The 24,073-nt window shown below is 42.6% G+C and overlaps 1 protein-coding gene across 3 annotated transcripts; it reads left to right on the forward strand.

The window, feature by feature from the left end:
- Positions 1-216: 216 nt before the first annotated feature.
- Positions 217-24,040, forward strand: LOC126991881 (G-protein coupled receptor 143-like). 3 transcript variants are annotated; one of them, XM_050850525.1, is made up of 9 exons: positions 217-331; positions 7,749-7,987; positions 8,391-8,559; positions 13,103-13,200; positions 13,375-13,553; positions 16,915-17,067; positions 18,018-18,186; positions 19,314-19,505; positions 20,778-24,040. In XM_050850525.1, the coding sequence occupies exons 2-9, from the start codon at positions 7,841-7,843 to the stop codon at positions 20,949-20,951; spliced, it is 1,281 nt and encodes a 426-aa protein (XP_050706482.1). In that variant the 5' UTR covers positions 217-331; positions 7,749-7,840; the 3' UTR covers positions 20,952-24,040. The 3 variants fall into 3 exon arrangements, with proteins under 3 accessions (XP_050706482.1, XP_050706483.1, XP_050706484.1); XM_050850526.1 differs by having other exon boundaries at positions 327-469; XM_050850527.1 differs by lacking the exon at positions 217-331 and adding an exon at positions 628-646.
- Positions 24,041-24,073: the final 33 nt, after the last annotated feature.

The following is a 24,073-nucleotide window of genomic DNA, read 5'->3' on the forward strand; positions in this document are numbered from 1 at the left end:
TTTCCAGGAAGGAATATTACGATTTTAGATATTTTTCTCCATTTTTTTAAGCAACATCACTGAAAATACTTTTTTTTTTTTTAATTATTGCATACGGTAGTCACTCCCGCTGAGGTGCTATTATACGATGTTATACGGCTTCGTGTGGAACAACAGTGCATTATATAATATAGATACATGCAAGGTTTACATATAATAATACAAATCTTTTCAAAAGGTTTATTTACAGTTATTTATGCGTAATTAAAACGTTCGCGAGTCTAGATATTGTACCCAATAGTGTACAGCAGCAGGTGACAGGTGGAGGCGTGGCACCGCCGCATCACGTGAGGTAAACAAACACTCGGGGCGGCCACACACTTTCCCCCCGCCTCTGTTTTCTGACTCGCGTTTTGTTTTGTTATATTTTCTAAGTGACGTGTGACGTTAATAGACGACGAATGTGCTTCTCGCCGGACCGGGAAGACAGGTGCGTACACATGAGTTGGTGGCACACACACCCACACACCCTTGGATGCTGGTGCAGGTCATCCTTGGTGCAGGTAACGTGAGCCGCGGTGTGTTCACGCCTCGCCTCGCCTGGACGCAGACAAAGGGTTGTGTGCGTGCTGAGTGTTGAGGGCAGGCCGGGGCTGTGCGTGGCGTGGTGAGTGGGGGCTGCCACCTAACAAACGGACTTGCCCATAAGTTCCACGGGTTTCTTAACTAGATCCTGTTCCCCGCCTCCATTGTTATCTGTCGTATGTGATTGTCATATCTCTTTTTGGTAATTGTGGAAAATCACTCCACCCCTCCAAAATATGATATTACACCTCCATATTATGGTTAAGGGACTAAATATATGTCCCTTAACCATAATATGAAGGCGCAAGTACTTAAAAGTAAAAAAAAAAAGCCGAAGTAATCCCCTTTCCCCAGTGATCTTGGGGGACCCGCGGGAAGTCGGGTTTTTTGGGTGGGGGAGCATATTTAAACTACTCCAACCGAACTTTACGACCTGAAGCTAACAGGGGGGCTGCCCCCCTCGACCCCCCTGCTAACCAATGGGGGCTGCGCCCCCCCTGGACGCCCCCCCCTTACCTCTACTGGACAGAATATATTGCTGCAGCGTGGAGAAGGAAATGGTGAAACCGCTCGGCAACATCCGGGAACGTACGCCAAATAGCTGGCAAAATAGTGAATATACCTCCCGAACCTGGGAATGTTGCTCCTCGCATCTACCGCATGTGTCCGCTATTTCTTCATTACAGATGCTGGTGAGTGGTGAGCCGGGCAGGGGGAAGCCAACAAACAGCTGACCACGATGCCTAGTATACTTATCGCATATATGAAACCAACATAAAAGCCTCTCAGACCAACTCCTTGAACTCCGGAATCTCTTACATTTAATACTCGATTTTCCTTTAACACTCAATCCCTTAGCAAGAGAGGGGTTCCGTGCATTTATTGAGCAGGCACACTGTCGCCATCAAAATGGCGCTGGCCACCATTGGTGTTTTTATTTACAAAATATATATCTTCGCCGTAAGTAGAGCACAGAAACGCTTCATTTCAGGTAGAAAGCATCATTGCAATAGCTGCTTTTACCTCCACAATTTCCCTGGTCTTCATAGCCCTCCCCACTACCAGGTGTTTTAATTTTGTTGAAGGGGAGAGGAATGTTATCTGTTATTTCTTATCATCACTTGTTGACGCAGTATATGTTTGATGCGCTGGTAAAACTAGAGTAGTACAATAGTATGTGATACCTTGGAGGTGCGTAGTGATACTCCATATTTACCCTATTTTTAAAAGAGTTCACTAAAGAAGTGCTCACAATATGATCTGGTAACTTGTTCTAGTCATTAGTAATAACTTGGTGAGTAAATGAGTTCTGTGTTTGCATTTTGCTGCATCTGTCCTTGAAAATCTACTCAGAGTACTCAGTAAGACAAGGACTATGGGAGCTGGGCATTATGTCAGAACTACACCAATCTCACTGCAGAGGAAGCCTTTGTGCTACATATATGAAATACTTTCCTTACATAGAATTCATTGCCGTATTAATTTGTTGACACAAATCACTCATTCATGAGATGTTGATAACTTAAATTATAGTCTGTTGGGAATGTTTCAAGGGATTTATTTCTGTTTATTGCATTTTCCCAGTGGATTGCAAATTAGATTAGGTTAGATTTTAAGTTTGATCAGGTCAGATTTAGTTTGGTTAGATTGTAAAGTATCAGATCAGAAATTAACCTTCTAGGAGCAGTGCTTGCATGTTTTTTTTTTTTTTTTTTTTTACGCTTGAGCTGCTTCCATTATTGTAAAAAAAGAAAAAAATATTCAGTACCCATTAAAACTTACCAGAAAAAACAGTTTTGTCCACCAGTGTGAGACAGGTGATCTGTAATTTAACTGAAAGCTGTGTGTGGCCAGGAGAGTCACAGGTTTGTCACTATTCTGTCTGTTTTGTCTTATTTCATATCTCCACAAGGTCTTCTGCCAACCTTGACTGCTACAATTTCTGTGTTGCCACTCTGTTACTTTGGTTGTCCATCTGTTATCAGTGCTACACATGATATGACTTGCATAGTCCATAACTTTTTCTCACTAGTCACTGCAATATCTTGAACCTTTGTCTGTTTTCTAATCCATGATGCTCTCTTCCTGTCCCTCCATTCCTCTTTGTGTGCTTCTTATCTTTCCTTGTAGATCTTCCATGAGTTGCCACATTTCAGAACTGTATCTTAGGACTGGAAGGATACACTGATTGCACACTTCCTTCTCAGAGAGAGTGGCAGGTTGCTATATATGATGTTACTATTATTACCAAAGCACACCATCCCATTCTCTTTCTGTTTTTTTTTTCTTCTGTGGTCTGAATTTGTCCTGATTGTTTGTCCTAGATATGTGTATTCTTCTACCTCTTCAAGTGCTTGTTTCTAAAGGTCATATTATGTAAAGAACCCATGACAAATGGACAAACATATTAATAGAGTGGGAACCCATAAATTACAGAAGTGAAGAAGCAAACAGAGAACCAGATGAAGATGTGAAATTAGAGTGTTTGCCAGAGCATGATGGAGTACACTAACATACTACAAAGGGATGGGGATGATGTTAGGAAAGTCTTTTATCTTGCAGTGGACTGATAATAGTTAAATATGATGATGGTGATGTAAAGAGAAAAAGTCAAGGTACTGTTGATAATATGTCAATACAGTGGAACAATGGGTGACTGTCAAAGGATAAAGCCAGCTGAAAGATTTAAAAGGAAAGCTATTTTGACTTATGGAGACCCACTTGAAAGGGTCAGAGATAGAGGAGTGTGTTTTGGGGATGTGAGAGAGAGAGAGAGAGAGAGAGAGAGAGAGAGAGAGAGAGAGAGAGAGAGAGAGAGAGAGAGAGAGAGAGAGAGAGAGAGAGAGAGAGAGAGAGAGAGAGAGAGAGAGAGAGATGGTTAGGCAAAAGACAAGCAAGGTCAAAGATGAATGGACAAACAGACAGGCTGACATATGCAGACTGACTTTTGTATAGATAGGCACAAGGATGCAGAAACAGGGAGCTAATAAAAGTTAGACAGAAAGACATTTAAAGAACAGACATTAATAGACAGCCAGACACTCACACATACTGACAGACAAACATACATATAAATTGGCAGGGAAGCACAAGCAAACAAACAGACAGACAGACAAAACAGTAATAAAGGCAGACATTGGTAGACTAAGGAGAAAAAACATATATCCCTGACTCAGCCATGAAGGAGCAGCTTAGGTGAGTCAGCAGATTTATTTGCTCATGACACTGCCAACATCAGCAACAATAAACTGAGATTCATGAGTACGTACAGTGGAGAGGAGAGAGAGAGAGACAGAGAGAGAGAGAGAGAGAGAGAGAGAGAGACTAGATGAAGTAATGAAGGGAAAGATGTAAAGGAAGAAAAAGATGAAGGGAAGGATGAGAGAAAGAGAAAGAAAAGGGATGTGGATGGTTAAAGGAAGGTAAGAAAAGGGGGCAAAGAAGGGAGAGGTAAAAGAAAGGGGAAGGGAATAGTGGAAGTGGAGGGAATGTGAAGAAAAGAGGAAGAAGAGAAGGGGAAGGAAAGAGTGGTAGTAGGATCGGAAAGGAATGTGGTAAAAGAGGAAGAAGAGAAAGGGAAAAGTGATAGTGGAGACTGGAGGAAATGTGATGAAAGAAGAGAAAAGGGAATAGAAGAGTAGTAGTGGAGACTGGAAGGAATGTGATGAAAGAGGAAGGAGGGAAATGAGAAAGGAAGAGTTAGGAATGTTAGAAAAGAGGAAGAAGAGAAAAGGGAAGGAAAAAGTTGTAGAGGAGACTGAAAGGAATGCGAAGAAAGAAAGAATTAGTACCATTAAGGAGCTAAAGGAATAAAAAAGGGAAGGATAATAGTACAAGAGGGATGTGGAGGGGCAGTCAGTAAATATAAGGAAGAAGAAAGTAAGGTGAATAGTTCAGGGCAATACAAGAAGAGTAGAAGAGTGGGAAAGTGAGGTAAAAGAGAGTGTGTTAGAGGGAGATGGGAAGCAAATGGCAAGGGGAAAGCCGATGGAACAGTGCTCTACCTATCGCTGACTTTGGTGTGCATGATGGGGTGTGGGAAGTACTGCAGTAGCTTGGGGGGTTGTAGGTTATGATCAGTTAAAAGACCAGGGTAAAAGTACTTGAATGTTGTTTTAAAGTGTGGTGGAGCTCATCTCACTGGACAATCTCTCTTTCTGTGACTGTGAATGGTTTTCTTGTTTCTTAAAGTCCTGTGTCAACTCATTTTGTTTGTCATTGTCATTATTGTAGTCTTCCTCTTCTTCCTCCTCCTCCTCCTCATTATCATAATCATCATCATCATCAGTGTCATTCTGCTTCCTCTGTATTGACATCTTTACACGTACCAGCTTGCCTTTTTACATACTGCTTTATTTTCTTCTTATAAGTAGAAAAGGAAAAATAGTTGAAATAAGGTAAAATAATTTGGTTATCTTTAGTAGAAAGGAAACTGTTACATGAAGCTCTCTTGACATTGCATTAGTCATTTGAAAACACACACACACACACACACACACACACACACACACACACACACACACACACACACACACACACACACACACACACACACACAGAGTAAAGGATTAAAAAGATGTTTTATCTTGCAAATGTTAAAATTTACTTTTCGTTTGTTTGTTTGTTTTGAAGGGAGGAAAGGTATGGACTTAAGAGGTGAATTAGGATTAAAAATAAGTTCAATGGTTATGAGACAAAAAGGCTATGTAAAAGAAAGGTGGAGAGAGAGAGAGAGAGAGAGAGAGAGAGAGAGAGAGAGAGAGAGAGAGAGAGAGAGAGAGAGAGAGAGAGAGAGAGAGAGAGAGAGAGAGAGAGAGAGAGAGAGAGAGAGAGAGAGAGAGAGAGAGAGAGAGATAGTAGGTGAGTGAGTGAGTGAGTGTTGGGGGGGGGGGGGGGTGCAGATTGGGGTAGGTTGGAGGAAAAGGTGAAGGTAGCAACTCCGAGCCCCTCCCTGCCTCCCTCCTCTTCCTAAGCCTGTGAGGTGAAGCTCAGTCAGGCAGGCAGACACTGGCTCATGTGGTGGGGCTATTATATGCCCATGATGCTCTTTCTGTCTCTCCCTCCCTCCCTCTCACGTGAAGACTAAGAGGATGAGGTGTGCAGCTATTCTTCTCTCCCTCCCTCACTCTCTTGCTTCCTTCTTGCTGGTGGAGTGTGTGGAGTGAGGTGGGAGTACATTGGGGTGTGATGGGGTGGATGGTTGATATGTGGCTGTCTGTGGGTGGCAGTGTTGGGGGAGGGAGGGTGTTTGGTGTGTAGGTGTGTTGATGATAAAATGGAGTGTTGCAGGGGGAATTGGCATAATGGGTGTGTATTTAGCTGTCTTTTGAGAACTATAAGAAGTGATGGGAAGTGCTTGTGCTTGTTGTCCATCATCTTGCTGTTGTTATGTGTTGGGGGGAACTGAACTGTCTTAAACATTCCAGCAAATAGAAAAAGATAAAAGTAGTTGGTGCTTGTGGAAAAGATAAATGTGGGAAATTATGATAAACAAGATTGATTACTAATGAAAAAGAGTTGATGTTATTAGAAATATGATAAATGTGGGAAATTAAGAAAAACAAGATTGGTTACTAAAGTTGACCATTCAAGACTTGTTATCCAGTGCCATAATCTCAGCTCACCGATCACCCCAACCAAACAAATCTTCATTGAGCCCCACCAAACAGAGGGAGAGGAAAGGGGTCTGTCAACATGTGCATTGTCAGAATTGTGAATTATGAAGATGAAGCAGTACGGTACTCGAGAACTATAAGTGTTTGCATCATGATGACTTATATCAGGGAAGATGCCAACCCATCATCAGGCAGGATACTTAGTAAAGTTTGACAGCCTTGGCCAGGCCAAACACACTAAGAGTAAAGTGACTGTATAGAGAAGAGATGTTTCAATCCAGGAAGTTTTCACATGGTTTCAGAGTTAAATCCTTCCAGTTGAGTGTGACCAAAGGGAAAGTACCCAGCTCAAAGAGTTTTACAAGGAAAGTCACGTAAAGCCTTGCAGGCCGTGAGGAGCTACAGCAACATAGTAACTCTTGTAGGCAGTATTGAACACATGAAGAACCTACAAGTAATAAGTGAATATCTCTGGTGAACCTTACTGTGAAAATGGTATTTGGTTCAATTGTGAGTAAGGACAGTCACTGCACAGCTCATACATACAGCTTTTAATCCTCCATTACAATGTGGTTTGTAAATTTGTTCTTGAAAAATCTTGGAAAAGAATGATTACTTAGTACCTCCAGCCTGCCCTGTGTCTTGGTGTACTTTTTAATTATTTATTTATTTATTTTTATTATTTTTTTAGCACTTTGTTTGTCTCCATTACTATAAGCAAAAAAGTCATAAAGCCAAACACAGATGAATTAGTCCAATAAATATTTACTGTGTGCACCAAATTACACATGACCAATCACAACAGCACTTTTGTAGCCCCAGAACCTTGTATGTCTATATTTTAGTCATGGTCATGACACTTAACACAGCACACCCAGACCCTCATCATCCCTTTTGGGCTGCAAACTAGGAACTGGCCGAGTTTCCCCAAGGCTATGTGTTGTGTATCATTTCTGCCAATTCTTTCCTCCCACCCACATGCTAACTAAATATGCGAGCTTTGTTTGACTCTGTTTTGAGTATGCATTTCATGAGTTTTGAGGTTTCATACATGCATTTTTAAACAGTAGAGTCAAAAGTTTTTCGTCTCGTTACATCCCCTTTTTATGCCCATTGTCTTCTACCCTGTGAAGTCCCACTACATGCCTTCATCCCTACCCTGGCTTCATGTGCTGCACAGTTTTATTATGAACTTCATCCATCCCTGTGCTGTCCAACTTTCTTTTTTAAGAAATAACTAGTTTACTCTTTCATCCCTTTCTTTGGTAAACTCTGAAACGGCCTTCCTTTATTCATATATTGTATCTGTAATATTTTCCTGTCATGTTTTGGGCTCTTAAAATTTTCTTTGGCCCTCAGGTTATCTCCTTTGCTTTAAGGAAACACTCTGGAATAGTTGTTTGATGTCACCACCAGCACTTACCATTACACTTCATTCTTTCCTCTTGTCTTAGAGTAATGGGTTCCCACCATGGGCCAAAGGGCCGATGTGACGGAGATGAGCACCGAGGTCAAGCAGTAATCTACAGTGTATGCCCCCAACTTTACCTTTATTCTTTCCTTTTCAAGGTAACGATGCAGAATGAACATCAAGGAGTCATAAGGCATACTAGGTAGGGAGAAACAAAAGTAGCAGGGAGCCTCCCCAGCGGTCCTGAGGCATGGCCAGCCCCACCATTGAGTCGCTGTGCTGCGTCAGTGTCACCAGCGACTTCTCCAAGGGCTTCCTACAGGATTTCCAGTCAGTGCCTTACAACACTGTGTCTGTGGTGGCTGCCGCATGTGGCATCTGTGGTGCTGCCTTCCAGGTGTGTGTGTGTGTGTGTGTGTGTGTGTGGAGAACAGTGTACCTCTGGAATTGTATATCATATTTTAGATAGATAGATACAGATATATAAATATATAGAGATAGATTTTTCTTTTATTTAGTTGATTAGTTATAGCATATTCCATGTAAAGCATATTGACAAAAGTTAAATGGAGGCTTGGGAGGTTTGAGAGTTGTGTGTGGACTGCAGTGTGAAGGAGTGTCTGTGTTTAAGCTCCTGCTTGCACCCACCCTTAGCACAGCCGCACCATCTCAGCAACACTAGAGGACCCACATGCCCTCACCTAGGCAAGACAACAAACACAACAGAGATGGTAGTCAACACAAAGCCCCTTTATCCTTATACCTTGTTTCCCCTTTCCCCCCACACACTCCTGCCACAGCTCCTGTCACGATCTGGGGACAATATTGCCAACCATAATGTGGGTCGCAGCGGCACCAGCATCAGCAGCGGCGGTAGTGCCGGCCGGGGGGCCAGCGGTCGGTTCCTGAGGACCCGGGGATGGCTGATCATCAAGTGGTTGGCCTTTGCAGACATGTTGGCATCCCTCGGTAAGCTGGAAGTGTCACCCGTCACCCTCAACATCACCCCCACTCTCCCTCTCACCCTGTACTATTCCCATCATTCTTATTTTCACCTTCATTCACCTTCAGCCTTGTATTATTATCCACTCATTCATTTATTCTATTTTCCTTCCCCTTCACTATCTTTATTAGCCTTCTACTAGCCACCTCCAGTCTCCCTCCATCTTCATTTTCTCTTTTATCTCTTCTCATTATCTTCGCTTGTTCTCTTTATCAGCCATTTGCCTCACCTAATCTCCATTTTCACTTACCTTCCACTCATCTCTTTCTGTCAGTCATTTGTCACCGCATCTCCTCTTCTGCTCATCTCCCACACTTCTTTCTATCATCTCCATTACCCCGATTTCTAGTTCTGCTTTACCACAACTCTCTATCAGCCATATCTTCCTCTTCTCTTTTTTTCTTCTTCTTGTTCCTCATTTTCCCTTATGAGGTTGGATGGTTAGGCAGGTTAGGCGGTTTCTATCAGCCATTTTGGTTCATAATCTCCACTTTTATTTATCTCACTCTCTTCTCCCTATCATTCATCTCCATAACCCTCATCTCCACTTCTGCCTATCTTCCACCCCTCTCTCTATCAACCATCTCAAGTATTCTATCTCCACTCCTATCCTGCCACTGCCTATCCACTTTCCTCTTCTCTTATCACTTCCTCTTCACCCTCAACCTATTCCACCTATTCTTTCAACTTCTTCCTTGCTATCTACTAATCCGTCTTCCTGTCTTCACCTCATCTTCCTTCCCTCTTCTTCCTCTTTTCTCTGCTTGTCCACATCCGACCTTCCTTCCCTCTGCTTGTCCACATCCGACCTTCCTTCCCTCTTCTTCTTCCTCTTTTGTCTACTTGTCCCCATCCAACCTTCCTTCACTTTATTTACTCCCTCTCTTCTTCCTCTTCTCCCATCTGGTCCTTATTCCTTCCTCCACCCCCTCATTCTTCCCTTTTTCCCTCTTTCTTCTCATCCTTCTATTTGTCTCCTCTCTATTCACTCTCCCTCTTCTTCCTATTCACCCATCTGATTGTCCTTATTCCTCCCTCTATCCTTTCCTTCTTCCTTTCATTCCCTCATTCTCCGCATCCAGGGGCGTAGCCAGGGGGGGCACAGGGGGCACGTGCCCCCCCCCCTTCAGGAACTCCTTTTTTGTGGGTTTGTTGGAAGTTCTCGAGAATCACATGCCGTGCATGGCTGTGACCACCCAAATAGTGTAGATCAGCAGTTCTTAACCTGGGGGTCGTTTGGGGTTTCTCGAGGGTCCGCGGAGGGTCTGGGAGAAAATAATTAATTTCATTTATGTGAAGTGGCCAGCTGCTGAAAACATCAACCATAATCAGTCAGTCAGTCAGATCATAGCTACGGGGGGTTGGAGGGGGGTCTGTATGTGCTCCGCTCCTGGCTGTGACTCTCAAGGCGCAGCAGTTGCACCAAGGTTTTGAGTCATGAAAGTATGAGGCCAAGCAAACTGAAGGTTCATTTTGAGTCTTACCATAGCCAACTGGTGGACAAAAGCCTGGACTACTTCAAGCAAAAAGAAGCTGCTCTGAAGGCCAGTCGCATCGATTCCACTGGTCAGTTCACTCGTCAGAACAAAGCAGCGCGCTGGAGGCTTCATACAGAATTGCTCTAAAAAATCGTGTAGACCAAGAAGCCTCATGCCATTGGTGAAAATCTGATTAAGCCTCGCAGGTACACAAGCTGAAGGCAATTTCCTTTTTTTTTTTTTTTTTTTTTTTTTTTTTTTTTTTTTCGTCGCGGCCTATTGCGCCGGTTGGCTTCTTCCTGATGGGGCCTAATGGTCGGCCCACGGCTTCTTCCTGGTGGGGCCTAATGGTCGGCCCACGGCTTCTTCCTGATGGGGCCTAATGGTCGGCCCACGGCTTCTTCCTGGTGGGGCCTAATGGTCGGCCCACGGCTTCTTCCTGGTGGGGCCTAATGGTCGGCCCACGGCTTCTTCCTGGTGGGGCCTAATGGTCGGCCCACGGCTTCTTCCTGGTGGGGCCTAATGGTCGGCCCACGGCTTCTTCCTGATGGGGCCTAATGGTCGGCCCACGGCTTCTTCCTGTTGGGGCCTAATGGTCGGCCCACGGCTTCTTCCTGATGGGGCCTAATGGTGACCACGGCTTCCCTTCCTGTGGGGCTAATGGTCGGCCCACGGCTTCTTCCTGGTGGGGCCTAATGGTCGCCCACGGCTTCTTCCTGGTGGGGCTAATGGTCGCCAACGGCTTCTTCCTGGTGGGGCTAATGGTCGGCCCACGGCTTCTTCCTGGTGGGGTTGATGGTCGGTCCAGCTTCTTCCTGGCGCCTGATGGTCAGTGTTTTATAGTGGCGCCATCTTGTGTTGGCTCATGCTGCCCCACGGAACTCATCTTTGAGCCTCTCTTTGGAGAGGTTATCTTGAGCCCAGGTTGATGGGTGGTCTTCAGGCCAGCATGTGGGTAGTCTTAGGCCACTCGGCAGTGACTGAAAAACCTCAGCTGTGTGGCAGCCAGGATTCGAGCCCGCGTCCCTCCTGGAGCACCTGAATGCGGGGCCGTCACGCTAACCACTCAGCCAACGCCTCCCCTTTTGAATGATACAGTCAAAAGTAGGATCTCGGACATGAGTGAGGATATTCTCCTGCAAGTGGTGAGTGCTGTGAAGAGTAGTCCTGTTTACTCCTTGCAACTGGATGAGTCGACAGATGTTGCCTCTTGTTCCCAACTTGTTGTTTATGTTCGCTACCTTGACAAGGAAGGTATGAAGGATGAGTACTTGTACTCTGAGCCAGTGGCCACAACAACTCGTGGAGAAGATATTTTCAAAATCCTAGAAGCCTTTCTCCTTATTAAACATGGGCTCAGTTGGAAAGCACTTGTCAGTCTGTGTACAGATGGGGCTCCTTCCATGATTCGTGAAGAATGTCGCTCCGTATGTCTCCTTTACTCATTACATGATTCATCATTATGCTTTGGTGATGAAGACTATCCCACCTGGACTTCAAGAAGTGCTCACAGACGTTGTGAAGATTGTAAACCAAATCCGAGGGAGCGCAACAACTTCAAGGATTTTTAAAGTGCTTTGTGAAGAAATGGGCTCTGACTTCTCTGTTCTCCTGTTTCACATGGAGATACGTTGGCTCTCACATGGCAAAGTTCTGAATCGCGTGCTGCAATTTTGAGAGGAAATAACGATGCTGTTGCAAGAAGATCGTACCTCGAAAGAAAATCTTCTTCACGAAATGATGCAAGATGACTGTTTCGTAACAAAGGTTGCCTACTTGGCTGATTTCTTCTCTGAAGTGAATTCCCTGAATATTTCGCTCCAAGGAAACCTTGCAGTGCTGCACACAGTTCGTGACAAAGTGGCAGTTTTCAAGTGTAAGATTCAACTTTATGTGAAAAGAGTTCAGGACAGTGACACAACTTTCTTCCCTCATATGACAACTATCCTAGATTCTATGGCAAAAGCTGAATGCACTTTCCGTGAGGAGATCTCAGCTCATCTTCTGGCAGTGAATGACACCATCGAAAGTTACTTTCCAGGACTGGATGACCGCTGTACTGATGCGGGGATCTCCAGACCCTTCTCAGTGAAGGACAGTGCCATCTGTGATACTGATGTTGCTGCGAAGGTAGAATTTCTTCAAATTCGTGAGGATACTCAGTTGAAAGTCGATTTTTCTGAACAAGAGCTTCCGACATTTTGGGCGACACTGAATGACGACTATCCTCTTCTTTCGGTGCGTGCACTGACCATACTGGACCTCGACCTATCGCTGCGAGGCTGGATTCTCATCAATGATGGCACTGAAAACGAAGGCACGCAGTAGACTTGTGATTGACAGCGACATGAGGTGTTGCCTGTTGAGCACTGCTCCTCGCTTTGATGTACTTATGGCTGCAAAACAATGACGTCAATCCTCCCACTGATTGAATAAGTAGGTTTTATTTTATGTGCATTAGTTTCATGGCTTTTGAAATAGCACTTGTAGGGATCTATGGCATTTTTCAATGTCTTTTATTTGTAATATTTTCTATAAATCAGGATCTTCATATAGTTTTGTTTTACCTTACCTTAACACAAAGGTCACCATTACACAATTTATTATAGGGGTCAGGGCAATATCCTGGACAGTCTCAGGGGGTCATACGATGAAAAAGGTTAAGAACCACTGGTGTAAATCCTTATCAGTATTGAGACAGACTGGTAAAGATTGTGCCCCCCCCCTAACTGAAATCCTGGCTACGCCCCTGTTCTCATCCTTCTACTTGTCATCATTTCTTTCCTTCCATTCACTCTCCCTCTTCATCCTACTCACCCATCTCACTGTACTTATCCCTCCCTCTATCCTTTCTTTTTTCCTTCACCCACTTCCTATTCATCCATGTATTTGTCTCATCTCTTTCCTTCCTTCCATTCACTCTCCTTCCTCCAACCTGTCCACATCTGTCTTCGTGCCTTTCTTCCCTCAACCTACTCCTCATCCTACTCATCCACTACCTCTCCTAACCTGTCCTTCCCTCCTTCCTCAGGTATCCTCATCCGTTCAGCGTCCTGGCTGGGGGATGACACATTTGGCTCGGGCCCAGATGACAGCACTCTTGGAAAGGCCTTCTGCATTTTGTCCTCAGTATGTGTTCCTCCTCAGCCTCTTCCTCCTTGCTTGTATCATCACTCTTATTATGTATACTGCCATTTTTTTACATTTTTAAAGGAAGCAGCAAAAGTATATTACAACAACAAAGCCCAATACCACTGTTCCTATAATCCCCTATCTTCACTGATTCTCCCTCTACTTCCACAGAGCATCATCCATTACTTCTACACAGCCACCTACATCTGGAGTCTGCTGTATGCCCTGGACGTCAAGCTGGTGATGGATGGCAAGCATGTGGACCGCCGGCTGTACCACCTCATCGCCTGGACCGTCCCCCTCGCCCTCTGTCTCACTGGCCTCCTCCTCCTCTACCTCCCTGACCTCAAGTGAGTGTGTGAAGAGAGAGTGTTGCCTGATTTTTTTAACATAGTATTTGTATTTAACAGTTAAGATGCTGGTTTGGGTTTTTACTTCTATTTCTGGGACTGAGTTAGTTAAAAGTGTTGGATTATCACAGTTAAGTCAACACAGTACAAATTCAGTCTCAAAAAGTGATCTAGAAAATCATCAAAACCAACTTACCGCACCTTGAAAAGTGGCTCAAAACAAACAAATCAGCCACATTAGTGTTAGTAGACTTAATATGATGTTTAACCCGGTAGCTGCAGGGATCATGTTTCTTAAAGACCCCTCTAGGCGAGAAAAATGAGAAAAAATCATGACTCACACAAACCATTCATAATATATATCAATGAATTTGTGATCAGTTTATGCATCATCTATATTGGGGGGTTTATGTCATGGCAAAAATTTGGCCCATTGCTGGTACACAGTAAAGCCACAAATTTGGCCCGTCGCTGCTACCGGGTTAAAAAAATCGGGCATGAGCAAGATGATGGTTACTATGATTTGTATATGCTTCCATTTCTAACACTCTGCTTCTCATGTCTTCCCCTCCTCCTCTTATTTCTTTTCCTGCTCTGCCTTCTTTACTTCCTTGACCTTAAGTCAGTCTGAAGGGAGAGAGTAAGGGTGCGAGTGTATCATGATCACTTGAGGTATTCATGATCACCAGCCAGTACCTTCCTTGAAAGCCTTGATCTTGGAGCTGCATATCTTTGGGTACACCTGTGTCATTCACCACATCCTAATCATGAGCTGGACTCGTCATTGCCAGCAAGTACCTTTCCAATTATAGCAAGCTCATTATATAGTCATTCTCTGGGTAATACTAGAACCACACACCACACCTCACTGACTCTTGGTCATCCTCTCTTAGCCGTTTCGGTGAAACCTTTGCTATTGCACTGGACATAGCAAAAGCTTTTGATAGGGTCTGGCACAAATCTTTGCTTTCCAAACTACCCTCCTACGGTTTCTATCCTGCTCCTGTACCTTTATCTCCAGTTTCCTTTCTGACTGTTCTATTTCTGCTGTGGTGGACGGTCACTGTTCTTCCCCTAAACCTATTAACAGTGGTGTCCCACAGGGTTCTGTCCTATCTCCCACTCTCTTTCTGTTGTTCATTGATGATCTTCTTTCCAAAACGAACTGTCCTATCCATTCCTACGCCAATGATTCCACTCTGCATTACTCAACTTCTTTTAATATAAGACCCACCCTATAGGAACTTAACGATTCAAGGCTGGAGGCAACAGAACGCTTAGCCGCAGACCTTACTATTATTTCCGATTGAGGCTAGAGGAACCTGGTGTCCTTCATCGCCTTCAACGTTTCTCCACCTATCCACTCGACACAATCTTCCAAACAACTATCCCCTATTCTTTGACAACACTCAGCTATCACCTTCCTCAACAGTAAACATCCTCGGTCTATCCTTAACTCAAAATCTCAACTGGAAACTTCATATCTCATCTCTTACTAAATCAGCTTCCTCGAGGCTGGGCGTTCCGTACCGTCTCCGCCAGTTCTTCTCCCCCGCACAGTTGCTGTCCATTTACAGGGGCCTTGTCTGCCCTCGTATGGAGTATGCATCTCATGTGTGGGGGGGGTCCACTCACACAGCTCTCCTTGACAGAGTGGAATCAAAAGCTCTTCGTCTCATCAGCTCTCCTCATACTGATAGTCTTCTACCTCTCAAATTCCGCCGCCATGTTGCCTCTCTTTCTATCTTCTATCGATATTTTCATGCTCACTGCTCTTCTGAACTTGATAACTGCATGCCTCCCCCCCTCCCGCGGCCCCGCTGCACACGACTTTCTACTCATGCTCATCCCTATACTGTCCAAACCCCTTATGCAAGAGTTATCCAGCATCTTCACTCTTTCATCCCTCACACTGGTAAACTCTGGAACATTCTTCCTTCATCTGTATTTCCTCCTGCCTATGACTTGAACTCTTTCAAGAGAAGGGTATCAGGACACCTCTCCTCCCGAAATTGACCTCTGATTTTGGACACCTCTGTTCGGGAGTAGCGGGCCTTTTTTTTTTTTTTTTTTTTTTTTTTTTTTTTTTTTTTTGCCCTTGAGCTGTCTCCTTAGCTGTAAAAAAAAAAACTTTGCTCAAGGGAGGACAGTAACCGCTCCTTTTCATCGGAAAAATCTCAGCTTGAACAGGGCTCGAACCTCAGCCTGACAGGGCAGAGCCTTAATCCACTGAGGTATCAGTGTGTGCATGTGTGTAGGGGGGGGAGCACAAACTCCAGCTGTGCATTTTTTGTCTTCTTAACTTCCTCTCTTTAAATATACCCCATTTATTTTTTCCCTCCAACAGTATTAATTCTCCATCTTCCTCTACATCCTTGTTCCATGCCATCTCTTTTCTCTTTTTCTCATGTGTGTGTGTGTGTGTGTCAGGTTTGGGTTCAAGTACATTTTATCGTACTCGAGTCCAAGAACGATTCCACTTCGGTATCACGAATCCAAGTACAAGTACTCAGTTTTGTGGTGGAACTCATGTTCAAGTACCAGTTCTTTTGTTCTGTACTCGATTCCAAGTACAAGTAATTTTTACTGATTTAGCCTTATGATTTTTCTGCTTTTCTGACTTTTGGCAAAAGGCAAACTGACAATCCTTCTTTGCCCTGGTCATCTGACATTACCTCAGTGTCACCTCATCTCAGGGCCAAGGCCACCTGGCCTCCCCAAGTCCCAAGCTTAGGACACACCTTTGTTAATCCCTTAATCTGATCTCACCTCCACTCATGCAGGTCATCAAACACCACATCAGCCACATGTTTGCAGTTTTTGTTGTACTCAAATGTACTTGAAAGAATTCGTAAAATTGTTGAGTACTTGGAGTCCAAGTACGAATACAAGTACAAGTACTAAGGATCTTTTTACCTCAAATACGAGTACAAGTACAAGTACATGATGTTGTCTACATAGGCTAAGTACGAGTACGAGTACATGTACTTGGACCCAAGCCTGGTGTGTGTGTGTCCGTATGTAATTCACCACCACGGCCTGATCACTGTTGGACTCGTAATCGCCAGCAGGTACCCTCCCGACATGATCAAGGGCTCTTTATCGTCAATCTCTGGGTACTGCCAGGACCTCACACACCACCCACCCCATCCCCCTTGCTCAAGGGGGGCCAGTAACCACTCTTAGTCAACTGAAAGAATCCGGCCTGAGCGGGCTCGAACCGCCGCCCTGTCAGACTGTGAAACCTGGCAGCGCAGCGCTCTAACCAGTTGCACCATGGAGTGGTGTGTGTGTGTGTGTGTGTGTGTGTGTGTGTGTTGTCACTGTGTACATTTATAACTCTGAGTATGTCTCATTCCAGCTGCCACAGTAACTCAGTGAACCCCTACCTGAGGTTCCTGCCCAACTACCTGAGCACCTTCGTGCCCATCGTGGTGGTGATGATCGCCAACCCCATCCTGTACCGCCTCGCCTTCTCAAGGGTGGAGCGCCAGATCATGTCCACTCGGGGAAGGTTTGTCTTTGTTGGTGTATGTGTGTGTGTGTGTTGGAGGGAAGCATGTTTAGGTTATTGTTTGGTGGTGTGCTGGAAATCTGTGTCACATGTGTGTGTGTGTGTGTGCTGTGTTATGAAGGAAGAGTGTCTAAGTGTGGATTGGATTGCTAGATAAGGTTGTTTGGAAATGTTATGACTGGGGGCTTTGTTTGCTTGGTCTTTTATGTGTGGGTGGGCGTGGGTGTGCTGTGTTATAGAAGAATAAGTGTCAATGTGGATCAAATTGCTATCTAAAGTTGTTGTTGGAGGTTGTGAGTGTGGGTGCTGAGCTTAAGTTTCACATGTAGTTGCCAGAAAACAAAATATAACCCATATGTAAAAACAGAAAATACATACACACCAAAAAAGTAAGACCACAGCAAATTTCAAAATAATACAGCTCACTCTGAATGTATAGCCCAGTGGAATAGTCTGTCTTTTTCTTCTATTTTCCTAAGATAACTAAAGTGAGACAAAGTGACTTAGGGCAGCAGCATAAAAATTAGATCTGCTTTAGAAATTAATGAATTTTCAGTATTTCATATAAACTGTTGCCAAGGAAGCATTTTTTATACTAGTTTTGGCCTGTTTCTGCTTTCCCTTTTAATATGAAAGAATGTGGCAAATCTATAACTTCCTAGAAAACAAAATTCATGTGTGTGATTTTTGGGTGAGGGTGAGGAAAGTATGTAAATTCTGACCACACACCTCCCACCAACCACACACACTAGACACGACTTCCATTCACACTACACATGTTACAACACCCACACTTATATGGACATACATCATACCACTTCCACAGACAGCTCAAACCCCTTTCATTGATATATACACATACCTTACATTTCAAAACACACACACACACATACACACACACCACTCTCACCTGCTCGCCACACCACTCACCCTACCCCCACTGCCCGCAGGTTCACCCACACAGAGAGACGGGTGGTGGATGGCCTGCGGCGGAAGTTCCTGGCTATCAACGGAGTGTTTTACCTGTGCTGGCTGCCCAATGTGCTGAACGGCATCATCCTGTGGAGCGCCTGGGACCACCTGCCCAAGAGTGTCATCCTGGTGGTGTGGTACCTCATGGTGAGTGATGGGGAGTTGGGAGGACGGTTGATTAAGAAGGGACAGGTGATTATGCATGATTGGACTGACTGGGTGATTGACAGCTGATGATAGTTAAAAGGTGATGGGAGGTGATGATACCTGATTGATTGATTGATTGGTGGTGTGATACATAATAGGTTTAACAGAAGTACTCAGCTTTGATAAATACCAGACTTCTGAGGACATGAAGTCACAGTATAATGCCCTTTTAAAGAAAGTTATGAAAAGAACAAGCTGACAAGATTGTTTATACAGATGGATAGATATGTAGAAATATATTTTTATTGTATCGTTTTTAGAACAATGCATTCTCTTGGCAAGCTGTTCTTCAGTGCTGCAGTTGTCCTAAGTTACAATTAAACTTGAGTATGATGTATAACATTCTGGTGATTTTCTGCCACTCAGTCTCGGTAAGAAACAGTCAGATGTAAGTAGCTCTCCAATATGGACCACTAAGCACCATTTGGATCTACTAACCACTCAGTCACCACCTGCTGAGTGAAGCTTCAGCTTGTAGGAGTCATTGTTCACAGAATTATAATGATAATAGTTTGCAAGACATGGTTCACTGTTATGTAGTTTCTTAGTCATGAGCCAAGTGTAGTGAGGGTGGGGGTGAAAGGGTGGTGTCACATTGTAAAACTGAAATTCTTATCAGTCTCATACATTTTTTTTTTTTTTTTTTTTTTTTTATATAATATCTAGTAATGACTGTATGAGACACTACCTTCATCCAGCAACTGTGACTGATTTCCACTTCAGGTGAGTGGTTAATGATAGACAATCAGACTCAGAACACATCATACACAGGGCCATAGAAGAGAAGAGTTTAACCAACTTGATGACAGGCACCTTGTTGTTACCAAAAGAGCTGTGGAAAATTCATATTGCTGATGATACAATAGTGTTTTTTTGTGCTCTAGGTATGGTTGGGGCTCTCAAAAAAGTACCTTGAGCATAAAAACATAATTATATGAACATCAGTATGAATTTTGCACAGCTCTTTTGGTGACACCATGGTGCCTGTGATGAAACTGGGCAATCTCTCCTATTCTGTGACTGACTATTCATGCACAGCCACTCACCTCCTCTTCTTCTTCCCTCAGGCTATCCTCAACCCCCTGCAAGCTGTGTTCAACTCCATGGTGTACCGGCGATGGGACGGAGGCTTCTCCCTGTCCCTTCCACCATGCCTGCTGTGCTTGTGTCCCTGCTTCCGCCCCAGCCAGTCTCCCCCCGTGATGATGACAACAGCGCAGGCAAGGCAGGGCGGCGACAGCTCTGAGGATGAGGGGCAGGTGAGGTTCAGGGATGTGTGGTATTAAGGGAATATCATCTTACCTTTTGAAGTAGTTTTGTATATCATTTGATTGCATATATTTTGGGGCAGTATTTTCCTTTCTATCCATCAGGGTTTCCAAGTATTTACCTTGCAGTTAGTAAGCATCAAGTGGTAAGAACTGGACAGATCAAGGGTGAAAGCAGAGGAAATGTACATGTTCAGGAATGTTGATGAAAGGATGAACAGAGTGAGGAGTAAGGTTGTACTGGAGGAGTGTGTTATGCAGAGGTTATGTGACAGGCAAGTTGTGTTTGGAGTGCTGAGGTGATTCTGTCATAAGGAAAGAATAGAAAGAACCAAATTGGTGAAAAAGCTAAGGTCTTAAGGAAAGCAGAGAGGAACAACTAGGAAGATCAATGAAAATGGGAAAGGTTGCGTAAAGTATAAGAAATGAGAAAGGAAATGCAGGTAAGCCGATTATATTTTTATTTATTTATTTATTTTTCTTCTAAACAAAAAGGCTGCTCAATGGCAAAACAAAAACACAATAAAAGTTTGTAAAGCTCTGCCCAAAAAAACATACAGGAGTAATCCCAAAACAGTTTCCTGAAACATTGATAACCACAAAGGAATGCTATATAGGTAACTCTCATTTTCAACCTTGCACCTAAATTTTGTAGTCTGTTGTTTATTTCTCTCACAACCATCTATGAATATACTGTATTGAAGAGTCATGGTGCGGCGCACACCCATCTCATACTCATGACAGTATGAAAACTAATTTGGTTCCCCATTCACTCACACAGAGGCACTTGCATCCTTGTAGAAAGACTTGACCCCTTCACGTAGTTGCTCTTCCACACCGTATATTATCAGGACATCTTACTGATCCTTCCTACCTTATACATTGTGATATTATTCTAGTTTGCTTGAGAAAATATTTTTGTTTTGGTGTTTTCTGCATTTGTTGATATATTTTCACTTATTATTCATCATTACATAATTCAAAAGTAGAGCAGTGGAGATAACTTTAGATATGAGTGAGGAGTTTGGAGGCATGCAAGGAGTGTTAGGTTGGGAAGTCATGTGATAAAAGAGAAGCAGAAAGTCACAAACAGGTAGTGAAGTCATGTGTGAAAAAAATTGAATGAACTGAAATAAATTTCTAAAAATTAACAGATTATAGGAAAATATTTAACTAATACCTAATTTTGTCTCCTTTCTCTCTTTCTACACCCATCTCTCTGATACTCATCCATGTCTCCCCCTTTTTCATCTTACTCGACAGATCAAAGTTGGAGGGAAGACCTACTCCCGCCTTAGTGCCGCCTTCACTAGGGGAGGGGAGAGAACACCCCTGCTCTCCTCTGCCTCCCACAGTCACCAGACCTCCCCCCCACCCTCTGCACCCCCACTGTCCCACTTTGATGACTCTGGGGACTGGAGGGGCAGAGAGGAGTGATGTCACACCCACACACATGGCAGACTCATGGAAGTATTGTTTACCCTCCCCTGATCTCTCTCTGTGTGCCGTGCCCTGCCCCCCTCTACCCTCTTCTGCCCCAGCCTTCTCTACAACTCATCTGTGCCTTTGGGTTTGAATATTTCATATTAGCTCAGTGGCAAAAAGTTAAGCAGGAGCCTAAAAAGTTTACTAAAGTCGTTGGTGTTAGAAAAGAACTTAAGTTCAGAGGTAGTTCAGAAAATTGTGGAAAGTTAAGTTTTTGTCTTTCTACAAATTTAAATTATACCACACTTCAGAAAATGTTGGATGCAAAGGCCCATCTATTGAAATACTATATGCATCATAATCACTCAAAAGTCCAAACTGATTGTGATATTGTTACACACACGGTAATATTTTGAGCAAGAGTAAAGTTTAAGATTATGAGATGTTTTGTTATGAAGTTATAAATGTTATGGAATTATTTACATTGATGTATAGATCTGAACTATTTTTCTAGTGAGAGTGTGCTGTTTGTATGAGAACGAGGTGTTCCTGTTCAGATACTTGTGCAGGGCCTTCTCTTATTTTTATCTGTTTACTTCTTGACAGAACATTTGAACTGTGGCCAAAGTGTTTATCATATAGTCTCATTAGGAAAAGAGGATGTAGTAACGCTTATTAGAATAGTTTATAGTTGAAATATGTTAACCAGCCATTATATCCTGAAGATAATATGACAGTTTTAGTTAAGATTATTTTTGAGATACTTGGGTAGGGGACAGGGCTACATTGAAGAGTATGTAATATAATCTTGGAACTCTTTGGCTTGTGAGTCCATGATGGCGATGACCCTTCAGCACCGGAGGACACAGGGTTGACTATATCATGTATGCCACTGCAGTTTACTCTCCTTAGGTTTCCTCAGGTGTCCTTAGTTAGCTTACCTGTATGGGAAGCTGGATGGCTGGAGGGACACTGACTTCCCTGACCAGTATTCAGATTTAGGTCCACTGACATACGGTTGGTAACACAAATCTTCACAAACTATGACAGTAAGTGGAGAGGATTATGTAATATGTACCAAATATGTGGACCAACATAGTAATGGCTGTACTATTAGAGCAGCAAGTGGACAGTTCTATTGTATGTGCCAAATATTTCTTCAAAAAATGAATGAGCCTCAGTTACACAATTATTAAGTCCAGGATGGCAGTCTTATGACATGCAAAAGACTGTCAGAAACAATATCTTCTTTATATCATATTTCTACGTCATTCAAGCAATCACTTTTCTCCATTTTTTACATATGTTGTTTTCTCTGTTTAGAATACTGAAATAATACTTCCTCTGTGCATAGTATTAACACATTAAACTAATCCACTTTCCTGCCACCATTCTAGCTTGTATTAATTTTATATCGTTTTTCCCGTCTGCATAGTACTGATACATTGAACTACCTACGTACATTCCAGCTTGTCTTGGTTATATATAATTTTCATCCTCCTCACTCTCCAGTCTTCATATTTTGTGGGGAATGGCATTATACTTAAATAGTTTCCTTAGTTAAATAGTTTCTTGCCTCCTTCCTATATACTTAGTGTGTGAGTGATTGGCAAGATTATAACCCTGGACCAGAAGGTCAAGCTTGTGCCAACTGCCAAAGATTCTCTTCTTTGCTGTGCTTATGTTGCCTTGTTTATAGTCTCCGTATAGTTCACACTGTTTGGATTCCCATTATTATTCATCTTAAGTGTGTTGTAGTATCAGCACACATACATTCTGTGGTGGAAAGACAGGCCATGCAATAATAATGGCATCATACTTATGGGCATGTCTTGGTTATTACTTTTGTCCCCAGATCATGCCAGCCCAAATACTATATAGTGGGTGGAGTTGGATTATTATTATTATTTTTTTTTTTTTTTTTTTTTTTTTTTTTTTTTTTTTCAGAAGCCAAGGTGACAGCTAATACATGCACTCTTTATGGCACTATGTTATTATAATTATATTGGCAGCCTTTACATATTCAACTTGATGTATGTATACAAATTTATCACTGCTGCAGCTTATAGTCTTTATCCACAATATTATGGGGTGAAGAACCCAGAATGTGTCAATGCTGTCTCTCTAGGTGAGAAAGAAGTGGAATGAAGGTTAATCAAGAAATTTACCTTGCCAGTCCCTTCCTGTTACTATTTCTTAGTAAAGCTGAAGCAAGAATGTGACAAAAATGACTGGCTTAAGCACTGTTATGGCCTTACTGACCTCACAACAAAAGAGAATGAAAATAAAACAAGTATTAAGACAGGATTTTGTTATGATGTTCAAGATTTTATATATTTGGAGTTATGGGGAAGACAAAAATGAATTGAGAAAGTTAGCTAAGAGGGGTTTTGTTGTTATAAAAATAAAAATAAAATAACTGAAAAACAAATAGAATGAGGAAGACCAAATGCTTGTTTATTAATTTATTTTCTTTTTAATACAGGAAGTGCATCCAGTAAATCACTAAGTAAGATAACCTGATTTTGTAATGAATGTAATTCATTTTAATTCGCTTATATTCTCTCAGTTCTTCATTGCACGATCCACCAGATATATTCAACACATAAATGTGAACAAAAAATATTTGATGTGAAAGAAACGTTTAATACTTAGTCTCAGAATGGTCTTTTAAAAGTGCCTTTCTTCATGTTTGATGATAATAATGTATTCCTCCTAATCTTATATTGCATGTTAGTGAAGAAACAAGTCACCACAACATTTTGTGGAACAGTTTTACTAAAAGCTCTAATGTAGTGCTTCTAGAAAGGGTGATGGTGAGACCTCAGAGTTAAAAAGAATATCTTCTGTGATGAAGTGCTCAATAGTTATATAAATACATGAATCTCATATCTTCAGGGACCAGTATCATGTATGTACTAGACCTTAGTGAGAGTAAAAGTTATAAAAGTTATTAATAAAAATGATAGATTATTTTTAGGGGGTAGCAAATTTATCAAAAATTATGTATATGATCGAGGTCTTCATTTTGTATTACACAGAAATTATAAATATGTGCAGAATTTATTAAATATTGAAATTATATTATTACCTCACTAAGAGTTCATTGAGTTTTGTCTTATTCCTTGTGTGTG

This window comes from Eriocheir sinensis, unplaced genomic scaffold, assembly GCF_024679095.1.
Source record: "Eriocheir sinensis breed Jianghai 21 unplaced genomic scaffold, ASM2467909v1 Scaffold356, whole genome shotgun sequence".
Classification (NCBI taxonomy): Eukaryota; Metazoa; Arthropoda; class Malacostraca; order Decapoda; family Varunidae; genus Eriocheir; species Eriocheir sinensis.

Coding starts and splice junctions, on each gene's coding strand:
- LOC126991881 (XM_050850525.1), top strand. CDS start 7,841: ATGGCCAGCCCCACCATTGAGTCGCTGTGCTGCGTCAGTGTCACCAGC. Junction 13,201..13,374: donor CCTTCTGCATTTTGTCCTCA/GTATGTGTTCCT, acceptor CTACTTCCACAG/AGCATCATCCATTACTTCTA. Junction 13,554..16,914: donor CTCTACCTCCCTGACCTCAA/GTGAGTGTGTGA, acceptor GTCTCATTCCAG/CTGCCACAGTAACTCAGTGA.